Here is a 15,098-nt window from a genome sequence, read left to right as displayed (position 1 = left end):
TCTAAATGTCCAGATTTGAAACCTTTTGAAAGCTTTTAGTAATATACTGCAACGAATTTAGGGAAACTCTGCTTATTTCCAACCTTCTGCAAACGTTCGAATCGCTAAACTGTTGAATAAATAACTCCAATATTCAGTAATGCAAAATGTTCTTTATTAGACTACTTTGAGGGTACTTCACAATAACACTTATACTTCACAACCAATAGCGTGCTTAAATCAAACTGATTCCTGACTACTCAGCTTTCGCTGCTTTTATACTCTCTTTTGTCTCGTCCACCCATTTCTCCTAAGGTCTAGTAACTTCGCGAAATTCGTGCTTGGTTACCAGCCATATATGTACATGTATATTTGTAGTTTATAATCTCTCGTATAGCCATATGCGTGTGTATGCGTGAGTACTACTTCGGCTGATGACTACATCTGTGTGTGAGTTATCTCTTCGTGGCCTTGTATGTATGTGGGTAAATGATGATTAATATGTTTATGTAGCAAGAGTAGCAGCTTACTTTATTGTTGTTGTGCCTTTATTTACTTAGTATCAGATTAGTGATGTGAGTATCACTTAGTGATACTAATATTCGTCACAATACTAATACTTTTATATAGTAAACTTGCAACTGTTTTTTCGCAATACAGTTTGATCCAATTGAGATACTGCCTTGAAATTCTATACACCGCTTTCTCTCGTAAGAGAGATTCTGTATGAAAAAAAATCCTCTAATTTGGATGAATCGTTCCTTAGTTATAGGGCCGGACTTTTATTTTGTCATTAAAGAAATAAAAGTCTGCATTTAACTTTTATTTTCAGACTTATAAAATAAAAGTCCGGCTTTAATAATTTCTCTCGGACCAAAACATTTAATAATTTTTTCTGAAGGACTTTTATTATAAAAAAAATAATAAAGGCTGGGTCCCTGAAAAAAGAGTTGCAAAAGACTGCCACCTAATTTGACGCTTATGCTGATAGTATCTGGGAAACATTTTTTTAGGTGTTTTTTTTTTAACTTTCCGAAAATCATTTTTTTTATGTAACTTGAAAAGCTCTATATTTTTTCTCATGCCCTTTTGAGTTTTGTCAGCCACGTGAGTTGTAGCCCCTTAAAGTATAGAAACGAATTTAGGGAAACTCCGCTTATTTTACACCTTCTGCAAACGTTCGAATCGCGAAATTGTCGAATAAATAACTCCAATATTCAGTAATGCAAAATGGCTTTATTAGAATACTTTGGGAGTAGTACAATTATACTTCACTTTGCAACTGATAGCGTGTTTAAATCAAAATGATTAGTCATGCCTCAGCTTGCGCTGCTTTTATACTCTCTGTTTCCTCGTTCACCCTTTTCTCCTAAGGTCTAGTAATTTCGTGAACTTCATACCAAGAATATACATGTATATTTGTAGTTTGTAGCTATATGCGTGTGTATATTTGAGTACAACGTCGGCTGATGATGACATGCGTTTGTGAGTATCTTTCCGCTGCCTTGTATGTATGTGAGTAAATGATGATTGATTTGATGTACACAATGCCGTAAGTACACACATTTGAGCGAAATTTATGCCCGTAGTGGCAACGAAAAAAATGTTGCCATTGACCTGTTTGAATGCATGCTTATGGAAACATCAACTTTTCTATTTTAATTTTTGATGTTGTAAAAGGCTGGAATTAATATAAAATAAGTATAAATAGATTACGTAATTATAATCTGAACTTTTACATAATTATTTCGAACTATTTGGACAATTTTTCAAACTTTAATTAGGTGTTTTTGCATAAAACTGCAAATGGTCAAAAATTGGCGCACAAAAGTTTACTAGGCAACTCTGTCTAGTGAGAGAGCGATCAGCTGACACGTTCTTACGGAAAAAATCAAAATTGTTTTGATTTCTACGTTCCGGGCTACGTATGTACGTACGTGTGTTGAACGTCGGTGAGTTTTCATTCACATTGCACATTCATAAGATAGGTGGCGTCAGCTGACACGTTTTTTCTACGTACGTTCGTGGGTAACTGCAGCTTTAGTATCAGATTAGTGATGTGAGTATCACTTAGTGATGCCAATATTCGTCACAGTATGCTATTCGCTTCATCAAACTATGAAAAAGTTGCTAAAATTACTACAAAGCTTAAAAGGGCACTAAAAGGATTATAGAGCTTCTTAAAACCGAACTACTTGCATATCAATTCTAAAAATAGAATGTCAAAGTTACCTTAAAAAAAAAATCGGTGAGAAGCGAACAAAACTTATGTGGCAAATATGGTCAATTCCATAAAAAAAAAAAAAGTTCTGTCGGTTTCGAAATTCGTGTATTTACGCCGAACTTAAACCCGATAAAAACATGCTGCACTTAAAGTTAATAAATATACTATTTTTTCATTTGATTTTTAATCTATGCTAAATGATCTCGTTTATTTTCAATTTCAGTTCTAAAGTTCCTTCATAAGCTCATCCCAAATTCTATGGAAATCAACAATAAACTCAAAATTAAGCCAGCATATTAAACCTATACAGTTTTGTGGATTTGAATATATATACCATATTTGTTTGCTTGTTTTCAATGCATAAAATGATAAAATGATTAAACGTTGTTTTTACTATTTTTTTGTTTTTAACTTTTGTTTTCATTAGTTTTGATTGTCTCAATTCAACTTTTAACAGGAAGTCAAACACTGGTACAAAAAACCCAATTACTGTAGTTATACACATTTTACATATTTTTATTGAATTAAACTGCCATGTAATTAAGTAGATTTAGATACTTTTCTGTGCTTTTGACATATTCAAAATTTTATTATTTATCTATATTGGAAAAAAATGTAATAAATAAACAGCAGCTTGTTTCTACACAAAATAGCAAATTCGAAAATTTGTCTTGCAAAATTGTTGTTTACTTTTGAATATGCGGTATTTATAAAACTTTGCTACTTTGTCAAGAGCACAGAATACCACTATTATTATATGTTCAAACTACAGCATAAGTTACTTAGTTTTGCTTAAATTACCATCCTGTAAAATCTGTGCTTAAATTACGAATGAACTAGGAACAGATTGTGAAAAACATTTTTATAAGCTAGAATATTGTAACGGAATTTGGGAAATTCCGCTTGTCCCAAACCTTCTGCTAACGTTCGAATCGCTAAACTGTTGAATAAATAACTCCAATATTCAATAATGCAAAATGGTCTTTATTAGACTACTTTGAGAATACTTCACAATAACACTTATACTTCACAACCAATAGCGTGCTTGAATCAAAACTGATTAGCCATGCCTCAGTTTGCGCTGCTTTTATACTCTTGGTTTCCTCGTTTACCCATTTCTCCTAAGGTCTAGTAATTTCGCGAACTTCATGCTTATATATATTTGTAGTTTGTAGCCATATGCGTGTGTATATGTGAGTACTACTTCGGCTAATGGTAAGTATCTCTCCGTTGCCTTGTATGTATATGTGTACATGATGAACATGATGATTGATTTGTTTACGTACATACGAGTGGCTGCTTAGTGTCGGCTTAGGGGTGCTTATATTCGTCACAGTATTTATTAACTTAACCCATTACGGCCCACTGTCCCCATAAGAGGATACCTCTTCAAATAAATAAAGTAACTACAATTATGATATCTTGGTCAGAAGTAGTCTATGTAAACAGAAACATATGCGGCTTTGGTCAATTAAGTGCAATTTCATCTGCTTTAAGGTTAGATATTTTATTGATTTGATTCTTGCGGAGTATTTATAAGTGCATCCCCAATTTTTTTGGAATATGTATAGGCATTAACTTCGCTTTCTAAAACCTATTTAAAAAATCTATATATGAAGTAAAAGCCAGAAAATTTAGCCATTCTAGAACATTCGAAAAAAACAATTTCACAGCAAAACGCAATAATTTCATACAATTAAAAAATTTTTTTGAGTTGAAAATTTTGTTATGTTTATATGAATAAGGACAAGTTGTGGATTACTGTTATAAGCCTTAAGGACGATTTAAGGAGTACTTTATAAATGTTTAAAGAGTATACGACTACACCACAACTCATACGTATAAAAAAGTGGTACAATTTACATTCCGATGTGCCAGAGCAGGACCACCTACTTCGGGATACTTCTTTAGAGTACTGCATGGGACACCGAAGGACAAGAACTTTACAAAAAATCCTCAAAAATTATTAATAGACTACTCACAGGAAAAGCTGGAGCTGGGTCATGTATTTCGTATTGGAGTACTGATATGACAAAAATGGTACAATGATACAACCAATTTTTCCAAAATTGCCAAATAATGGCTCTAGGCCTCTTATTCTATAAATTATAAATTGGTTAGGTATTTCAATCATATTATACGATGTTTAGTGATTAAGTTGGAACACGACTTTTCCAGTCTTTAGATTTACCGGAAGTGCCGACCATTATATTTTTTTCCAAGGTTGCCATCTATTTTCATATCGATAGTTTTACAATATTTACAATAGGGTTGCTTAACTTCAATTAACTTAAGCTACATGTACATAATGAGTTTACAACTCGACCAATCTGCCAATAGATCGGCCTCGATCATAGATATATTTACTTTTTTTCTTTACATACGAATTAATTTCTAAAGGATCTACTTCAGAACCTCCATCCTTAAAGTTATTAGAATTTTCTAGCCACCGTTGGATGCGGTGAGCTTCCACAACCCCGTCATATGATAACTGTGTCAACTGACAGTTCGCAATATCGCGGACGACATATCGATCATTCCCTAACACTTTCTGAATAGCGTACGGTCCCCTGTATTTAGGTATAAATTTCTTATTGACTCCGGCAGTCGTATCTATATTTCTTATCATCACATAATCGCCTACCTCATATTTCTTACAACTGGTTCCATCCTCGAGCTGTCGTCTCGAGTCGTAATTCTGTCTAGCTTTGATAGCGGCTGATGTTTGTGCACGGATGGATGCTAAATTTCGATCATCATCAGGACATAACTTTTCTTGAAAATATTCAGTAAACTCATCGACTATACAACCCCGTTGTTCAACTCCAAACAAAAGTCGGCTAGGAGTATCTCGACAAGTGCTATGAACGTAATTATTCACAGCCTATTCTACCTCTTGTAACTTCTTACACCAGTCGGCATGGTTAATCGGATCGGTAATTTTACCTAACATCGTCTTGAGGGTTCTATTAACACGCTCCACTTGGCCATTCGCTTGAGGAGAGGCGGTGGCTACTTTCACGTGAGCGATATTTCGCTTAGACATAAAATCACTAAACTCTAGGGATGTAAAGCACGTACCACGATCACTAATGATCCTTCTAGGTCGGCTATAATAGCTGAAATATTTTTCGAGGGCACAAGTTACTTCTCGTGTGCTGGTCGAATTAGTTGGGTACAGTTTCACAAACTTAGCAAAAGCGTCGACCACAACTAGAATATGTTTCCGTTTTGAGTATATAGACGGCAGCGGACCGAAGTGGCCAATATGGAGCGTATCGAACGGCAAAGGAGATTTAGGGATGGGATATAAATTCCTCTCCTTGGAGCGAGGAGGGGTTTCATACATAAGGCACTTTAAACAATTTCGGATAAATATTTCTACCTTCGTTCGCATATTGGGAACCCAGTAATACGTTACTAGCTTCTCAATAGTCTTATCAACTGACTGGTGACCTAATTTTTCGTGAATCAGCCGTATTGTGTTAGATTCCATTTCGCCCGGAATCAACAACATTTTCTTTCCATTAGGCTTGCATTTGTATACAAGGCCGCCTATCAGCTCATGGTCCTTCACTGAACCATTTTCAAGACGGTTTCGTTTGGCCGGATTCCCGATTGGGTCACTTCATATCCGAGATAATCAATTTCCCGGTATCGAAATTTGCTTTTATCTAGGTTAAGTTTTAGTCCTCTCAAAGACAATCTTTCCAAAACGGTTTTCAATAGGATCCTGTGCTGTTCAAAATCGACTGTGGCGATAACAATGTCATCCATGTATATTATTATTACTCTGCTGTCTACTAAATCTCGGAACACTGTATTAATAAATCGTGGGTATACGGCAGGGGCATTCTTCAAACCGAACGGCATTTTGAAATATTCGTATTGCCCACTAGGGGTAACAAAGGCAGTTGTATGGGATGGATTCGGGTGACATTTCCACTTGGTGAAAACCGCTTTTTAAGTTAAGTACGGAGCAATATTTTTTTTATTTTCTAAGAACTCGATGCTATCGTCAATAAGGGGCAATGGGTAGTTGTCCCTAACAGTTATTTTATTTAGAGGTCGGTAATCCACACACATACGAGTCTTTCCGTTTTTCTTTCGTACCAGGACTATAGCGAAAGCGTATGGTGAATTGCTTGGTCTTATTATTTCTTCCGTCTGCAATTCATTTACTATTGATTTCACGTTATTTCTTTCAGCATAAAACAGACGTCGAGGAGCACAATGGAACGGCACATCTGTTATCAGATGAATTTTCATGTGGTATTGAAATCGTTCGACCTCAATGTCGTTCTTAAGATAGCTATTCTCAATTAATAGTTTCATGCAACTATATTCTTTCTTTGAAAGTTTAGGATTTAGCGCAAGTTCTGGCCATCATATTTTATTTCCAAGGTTGCCCTCTATTTTCATATCGATAGTTTTACAATATTCACAATCGGGCTGCTTAACTTCAAGTAAAGCGCCAAATACATGACACGAACATTTCCGCGAACATTCCGCAATCTTGTTCGCAGCCTTGGCCATACACCATACGAACTTTCGGCCGAACATTAGTTCTCTTTCAGACAGCGATGAATACGGACAACAATTGTGCTGCAGCAATATTGCTCGCTGTGGCAATTAAGCGTAAAATAAAGAGAGAAGATCGCAAAAAAGAATTTGGTGCAAAGAATGGTTTAAAAAACGAGCAGTTCTTGGGCAAAGTGAGCTTATTAAAGAATTGGAATTCATATCATAGCACCAAAGAGTAGGAACATATTCATCCTCAGCACCAGCGCCAGACTTCAAACTATCTCTCTTTTTTTTTGATTCACGCCGGTATTGCGCCCGCAAACTACTTATTTTTTTTATAACTGTATCCTTTGTGGCATCAGGATCTACTTCTTTTAATTTTTCGATTAAAGTCGCATAATCATTATTCTTTTTAATTCTATTACAATAATCTTTGCTTTTTACTTGCCACAATGATGGCAAAGATTTATACATTTCAATAAATTCACTCAGAAATTTTTTATTGTCCATTTTACTTTTCCGCGCACGTCTGTTCCGTTCAGAAATTACTACGATTATGAGCTATTTCGCCATACACGCACGAACAGTTCGCGCAAATGTTCGTCAAAAATTAAAATATTTTGATTTTTGGCGAACATTTGCGCGAACTGGCAAACACCACCATACACGACAGAAAAGGTCGCAGAAACATGACATAACGGGAATGTTCGCGGAAATGTTCGTGTCGTGTATTTGGCGCTTAACTTAAGCTACATGTACATAACGGGGTTTTACAAAATAGTAAATTCTATTCACACCAAAGTGCAATAAATAAATTTCTTTGCTGTGTGAACCATAGAAAATAATTTAATCTTTGTTCTAAACAATTTTATAAGGAAACTGCGTAATGTATGCCGTAGTTTTAATATAATGTTATTATCCTCAAAAATATAATAAAACAATTTGCATGCCTCATATGTATGTATAGTGCACATGAAAATTGTTCATTTAAATGACTAACCAATTGTTCCCTCTCTCTCTTTATCTCGTTTCATGTAACATTTTAACATAAATTGAATCAATATTTGTGTTTGTGTGTGTATGCTTGGTGCTGTCGTTCATATGTTCACAGACACGAGTGTCCACTTCTCGTTCGGGTTCGATTAACAGTTTCCCTGATGCCTTAAATGAAAACGATTCAACATCTGGCCTAAATTCGCCAGCAGATTCAAATAACAAATAAATGTAAAATAAAACAACCTTGTAATTCTTAACTTCTTTTATTTAGTTTTTAAATTGAAAAACATAAAAAAAAAATCGTATAATGTCGCATGCGCTTAACTTAAATACATAAAATTATATTGATTTATTTTCCTTGTAGAGTAAACAATTTCAATGTAATACTGTTTTATGCAATACAGCGTGTTCGAAAAAAATAACATTCGCAGTATTCCTAACACGCCATGTTTTAAAATATATTTCCAAGAGAGTTTCGAAAAGAGTTTTTAGTCGCCTTAAGGACCGTGTTTACTTTTTTGAAGTGTCAATTCGTCCAAAATTTTTTTTTATATTCGTTCGCAATAAAGAAAAATGGAGATAAACAAAAAAGAAAAGAAAAGAAATGAAAACCATTAAATTCAATTTGAAATTAAAATGGTCTCGAGGCAATCATATTATATTTAATCTTAGTATTGCATTATATATCACGTACATACGACGTCAAATTTTTCATGGACAATTATACGGCGCATTTCTACTATTTCATACAGTCTAATGTAAATGCCTCAGATGCGTAGTTTTCATTTTGGCACACCTTGCACATCCGAGTTTAAATTGATCTTAGATCAACTCATTGATGAAAAGAGATGATGTATGCAATTCCATTCAAATTCAAAAAAAAGGTTTTACATGGTAATGTATGTTTTTTACAGTGGTCGCCTTATCGATTCATTTCATTAAAGTGCAACCAAAAATTACACCGCAACAGAGCATAAAAAAACAAATTTTTTTTCTCGTGCCCGCGTTGGTCGGGCTAGTACCTTAATAGAGCTTTGTTACCGGAACGTAACGGATCTATATACGGGCAAGTTCCATCCAAATCGATAACACTACACAAAACCTTCGGGGAATGTCTTTGTCGTTAATACAACAAAAACAACAAAATTATCAGAAAATCGAATCGTGATGCCTAATGGAAACTGCCCATCTATGGTACATATACATTAGGGCGGTTCAAATTGTATGGGGAAAAATGGGAAAAAACTTCAGGTCCACATCCAGTTTCTATGGGTCATACTGACTAATATTGTCCATGGGACCATAGGTCTGAAATGAATTTCGAGCCTCCCTAATTTTGTTAGAAAATTTTATATCCCAATCCGAATAGCGGCTCTCACCAATAAAATATATGAAAATAAATGTCAAATTCGGGCTCGGATTGGGATATAGAATATGTTTACAAAATTAGGGTGGCTCGAAATTCATTTCAGACCTATGGTCCCATTGAAAATATTACTCAGTATGACCCATAGATTCAGAAACTGGATGTGCCTTTTCAACAATAAATTTGACCCACCCTAATATGCATACATATATTTGTAATACATGATCGAGCGACTGAGCCACACTCTTGTCTTGTGTTAAAAAAAAAATAAAAATAAAATTAAATTAACAAGCATTTGTTTGTATTCTATGTGAACTATCCTAAGCAACTGCTGCAGCAGTATTCAAGATAAATAAATTGAAAAAAAAAACTAAAAAATAATTTGAGCGGAATATTTTATTGAATTTTGCTACAAAACGTTTTTCTTTGTAAAATGCGAAAACTAATGTAAACCTCATATACAAAGATAGCTTAACGTTTCGAAATTATTTCTAAAATTTTTTTATTAACTTAGTTTTAAATATACATATTAGGGCGGGTCAAATTGTATGGGGAAAATGGGGAGAAAAAACATCAGGTGAACATCCAGTTTCTGAATCTATGGGTCCTACTGAGTAATATTGTCTGTGGGACCATAGGTCTGAAATGAATTTCGAGCCTCCCCAATTTTGTTAGAAAATTTTATATTCCAATCCGAATCCGAATTCGACATTTATTTTCATGTGAGATCTGCTATTCGGATTGGGATATAAAATTTTCTCACAAAATTAGGGAGGCTCGAAATTCATTTCAGACCTATGGTCCCACGGACAATATTACTCAGTAGGACCCATAGATTCAGAAACTGGATGTGCCTTTTCAACAATAAATTTGACCCATCCTAATACATATGTATGTATACAGAGCCATGTAAAAGCGGAAATTGACGATTTCTATCTCGTTTGGGTTAAGTATTTGTGAGGATTTGTTCTTTTATAATAAGGGTATTCTCTCCATCTAGAATCCATGGAAAACGTAGAAATTTTTCCATTTTACTGTCAAAAGTTTTGTACACGCAACAACAAAATACATTTGTGAAACATTTTCTACGGCTTCTAAATTTTCTATACTTATCCTCATTTACATGTACTATATGAATAGTAAATTTATAATTTTGACAAATTTGTTATAAACTGAAATTAAAAAAAAAAAAACAAGAATTGTTGTACGCGGGCATTGTGAATTCATAACCAAGGATCTTTAATCCTTTTATCGGGAATCGTGTTCTTTTTTTATATTGATTTTTTCACACAATATTTTTCAAACCCGAATCTTATATTAGGCTTTTTGTTTTGTTCTTTATTAGTATTTTCTTTTACAAAAATTATTTTATATTTTCTTTGTCCTTTTACTAGGACCGTTTTATTCCAATTACTTGTACACACAATTATGCACGTTTTTATCCCTTTATGAGGATTCTTTGCACACAAAACTATTAAACATTAATCATGTTATAAGGATATAATATCGTTTTTATAAATTTTGCCCCACGTTGGGCGCCAATAAGAAAACTGTAATTTACTTTTTAATTTATTTAAACAAATCACATTTCAATATAACAAATATTTGAAAAACTCAACTTTAACATAAATTCATTTCTCCTTTTATACAATTTTATGAAAATATTTTCTTCACAAAAAATGTAAACTACTGTTATTCCCAAAAACTATTCAAGTATTTTTTCAAAATTATTTCATAAAGTATTATTTGAAGTAATCAAACAGCATCAGATCAGATAAATTAATCTTATCTTAACTTCTATATGTGTTTCAAACCAACTTTCCTTTTAAATGTGTCTACGGAAAATCAAACTACATATTCATTTTCATTTTTATAATCTAGTTAATAGAAAAAATATGAGCAGCCAATTATGGAAACATTTTAATATTTGTAAATAATGCAATGACGACTGACACGTCTACAAAAATGCTTGAAAAACAAAATTGAGCAACTAGATTATGTAATCGAACAGCGATTTAACGGGTGATCCCGGCTGTTTACTATTGTGAATGGTTTTTTCAAACATTCGCCACTTGTATGAATTCACAATGTACGCGGGAGTTTCGAAAAATGTTTCTTTGCAGAAGATATGTATGTATTTTATATTTCATCTTCGCTGCTAATTACATTTTTAAACCGAAAAGGTGCTTGTTTAAATGGTGCGTTCTCTGTGTGTGTTAAATCTAGCCTTGAAATGGTGAAAAATATTCTACACTTTCTACGGATACCATATAGAGAAAATTGCCCTGATATAAAAATAAAAAATTTAAAACAAAAACTTCGAATCGGGCAACATCCGGTACTCTTCTGTAACACGCTTCGAAAGTTGCTCAAATTCTAATTTTTATTTTGCACTCAAAAATTATATAAGCATTTTATACTACATTCTTAAACTAATCGCAGATCGAATTTAAATTTTCGAAAGTTAAAAAATAGAATTTTAAAGTCGCAAGTAGAAATACAAACTACAAAAAGTCCAAATTTCAGCAATTTTTGTTTTGCGAATCAAGGGACGAAGTAGGACCCTTTAGTTCTCATGGCTTTTTTGTTTCAAAACTTTTCACACATGTTTACATTATTTTAAAGTTGTTTACTTTATTTTTTTTCAATTACTTTCTTTTAGAATTTAACACGCGTAATGCAATGGCGTTCAATTTTACCTTAACGCATACAATCACAATTGCTAAAACTGCTCGGAATCTGTTTTTATAAATTTAAAAAATTTTGCAAATTGATATATGTATGTGAATAGTCCTTAAAAGGTATGTAATATAAGCAGAATTTTGTGCAGCATTTTTAAAATTTGCATGTTAAAGAAAATTAAAATTAAATGAAAAGCACCAAAATATTCCATTCTGAACATACAATAATATTGTTAAGCGTATTTTTGCTAAATAAAAATAATGAAAAATAAATAAATAAAATAATCCAGAAAATAAATGAATGTCAAACCAATCACAAAATTGTTCATGTTTTATTTTGACGACTGGCGGTTATCACTTTGATACCGATCTATGTATGTATTTCAACATAAATACCCCTAGATGAAATGTGTTGTTTTTTAAGATAGGGAAAATTTTGTTTTCAATGATGACCGGGTGTAGGGTTCTACGAGACCCATTTTGATTTCCGATCCCGGAATTGAATTTTCAGATCCGAAAAAATCCGAGCGGAAAAAAATCCCGGATATCGCCATCCCTAGTGCATACATCCGGATTTGGGGTTTTGAAACGTTTGGCGGAACAAATTTTTGCAGCAATAATTTTGCAAAGGTCGAAAATTTATTGATAGATATGGACTGTTTCTTCGGACTTTCGTTAGGAGAGCTTGATTGCGGTTTTCGACTCCATTTCCGGGTATTAAGGCTTTCATGTTGTGTATAACGTTACCCAAAGTACTGTCAATGACGCCTGGCAGCGGAACACGGCTACCGAGTCTTCATTGTTGGACCCTGTATACTACTAAAGTATCGAGCACAAATTGCTATATGATTGTATATACAAATAAATGGCTGGATTTCAAAGATGTCATGATCCCCGTGAATAGCACAATTCCCATTTTCCATAATCTAATAGTTCGTCAGAAAATCTGCTAGTTATTCAATTCCAAAGTAATGGAAGGGTAGGGTCTACAGTATACTGGCCTGATCCGAAAATAACCAAATCATAAAAGATGCCAGATCACTGTAGTGTTCAGACAGTATTTACATTGACAAACAAGCAGCCATTAAGGCAATATTCTCCCATAGCAGAACATCTAAGAGTATGTTAGAGTGTAAGCAATCTCTGGAAAGAATCGGGAGAGGGAAAAGTTTACATCAATACTGAGTCAATCAACTAAGGCGTGGAACCAAGCGCAGGACTGCAAAGTGTCGCGTGTCATGTGCACCGTCGACCAACAAAGTTACTCTTATTGAAAAGAGGGGACTGTAGGCTCATGACAAGTATTCTGACTGAGCACTGCCTCTGGCGTCACATGATTTTAAATAAGGCCCCGTCAGTGCTGGCAGATGTAGGAATGCGAGTTGGAGGGGAAAACGATCGAGCACGTTTTGTGCTCAGAGCAAAGTTTTTTCAAATCGGGGTCTCATCTCGGAATTGATTCGGCAAACGCTCCGACTGAATTTCTGCCATGAAAAATTTCTCAGTGAAGGTAATTCTATACGACAGCATGACACTGTTAATACCCATCCAAAAATATCGAGAGAGGTGTCAAAAGACGCGTATTGACCTCGACAACAATATTCCGAAGGCGGAGAAGAAGCATTTTATCTCTGTCTATAGATATTTGCAGTTGAAGTTAGAGATTTTCATGTGGTTGTTGTAATGTCGTACCCACAAAAAAATTGGGAACATAAGTGTTTTGCGCGGATATAGTTTTGGTCTCCAAACCGGTGTTGGACCCACCCAGGGTAATTTTTTATAAGCGCGGCCGAAGGCAGCCAATGCATAAAGGTGTTCTGCGCAAAAATACTATGGATCCCACCCCCGGTTTCGGAGGGACCCGTGGGTCATTTTTCGGTTTTTTGCTAATATCTTTTGAACGACTTACAATTTTATTATCCGCCTTCGGATTATTAATACTGATGTCAACACGCGTCGATTGACACCCAAGGCGAATTCAGTACAGGTGGTGTTATGCCATCAGCTGATTGCTTCTTCTTGATAATTTTCCATACAAAGCCGTGTACAACAAAATGTCAGTTAATCGAAATCTATGAAAATTTTCTTATGACTTGACATTCTTCTGCACGGCGAATTGATTGAATTCGCTTTGCCACCACCTGGTATGGATTCGCCTTGATTGACACCTCTCTATATTTTTGGACGTGTATAAGCAGTGTCATGCTGTCGTATAGGATTACCTCAGTGAAAACTTATCTGTCTTGCAGGTGCCGTTCGAAGTTTGCACAAAACATGTAGATCCTGTCCTGCCAATTTGTAGGGAAAATTAAAAGGAGCACAACGAAAATTGGTGGAGAAGTTCGGCCTAAATCTCCTCACAGATAAATCGCACCAATTGTTTTATTTTTTTTTACGCAGCTGCCTGGTAGCTCCAAGGCGAATCCATACCAGGTGGTGGCAAAGCGAATTCAACCAATTCACCGTGCAGAAGAATGTCAAGTCAAAAGAAAATTTTCATTGATTTCGATTAACTGACATGTTGTTGTACAAAGCTTTGTGTGGAAAATTATCAAGAAGAAGCAATCAGCTGTTGGGATAACACCAAGGCGAATCCATACTAGGTGGTGGCAAAGCGAATTCAACCAATTCGCCGTGCAGAAGAATGTTAAGTCAAAAGAAAATTTTCATTGATTTCGATTAACTGATATATTGTTGTACAAGGCTTTGTATGGAAAATTATCAAGAAGAAGCAATCAGCTGTTGGGATAACACCACCTCTACTGAATTCGCCTTTGGGATAACACCACCCCTACCAAGGCGAATACATACCAGGTGGTGGCAAAGCGAATTCAACCAATTCGCCGTCCAGAAGAATGTCAAGTCAAAAGAAAATTTTCATTGATTTCGATTAACAGACATATTGTTGTACAAGGCTTTGTACGGACAATTATCAAGAAGAAGCAATCAGCTGTTGGGATAACACCACCTCTACTGAATTCGCCTTGGGTATCTCTTTGACATTTTAAAGCAAGGCGAATCCATACCAGGTGGTGGCAAAGCGAATGCAACCAATTCGCCGCCCAGATTAATGTCAAGTCAAAAGAAAATTTTCATTGATTTCGATTAACTGGCATATTGGAGTACAAGGTGTTGTATGGAAAATAATCAAGAAGAAGCAATCAGCTGTTGGGATAACAACACCTGGTACTGAATTCGCCTTGGTGTTAGTTATAAATACAACATGTCAGTTAGTCGAAATCAATTAAAATTTTCTTTTGATTTTACATTATTCTACACGACTTATTGGTTGAATTCGCTTTGCCACCACCTGGTATGGATTCCCCTT

The 15,098-nt window shown here is 34.8% G+C and overlaps 1 protein-coding gene across 10 annotated transcripts in view; it reads left to right on the top strand.

The window, feature by feature from the left end:
• LOC137245163 (tumor protein D54) overlaps window positions 1–12,091 on the top strand; it is a 90,807-nt gene extending 78,716 nt beyond the window's left edge. For 4 of the 10 annotated variants that reach the window (XM_067775387.1, XM_067775385.1, XM_067775381.1 and 1 more), the window contains one exon: window positions 7,839–12,091. In XM_067775387.1, coding sequence (XP_067631488.1) covers window positions 7,839–7,949 — 111 coding nt within the window. In that variant the 3' untranslated portion in view covers window positions 7,950–12,091. Of the gene's footprint in view, window positions 1–2,426; window positions 2,602–7,838 lie in introns of those variants that run through there. The other 6 variants (XM_067775382.1, XM_067775384.1, XM_067775386.1 and 3 more) reach the window with 3 other exon arrangements.
• The last annotated feature ends 3,007 nt before the right edge of the window (window positions 12,092–15,098 follow it).

The sequence above is a fragment of the Eurosta solidaginis genome, chromosome 3 (assembly GCF_040869045.1).
Source record: "Eurosta solidaginis isolate ZX-2024a chromosome 3, ASM4086904v1, whole genome shotgun sequence".
Lineage (NCBI taxonomy): Eukaryota > Metazoa > Arthropoda > Insecta > Diptera > Tephritidae > Eurosta > Eurosta solidaginis.
The sequence above is the reverse complement of the archived record's forward strand: the minus strand, read 5'-3'. Positions and strand labels throughout refer to the sequence as shown.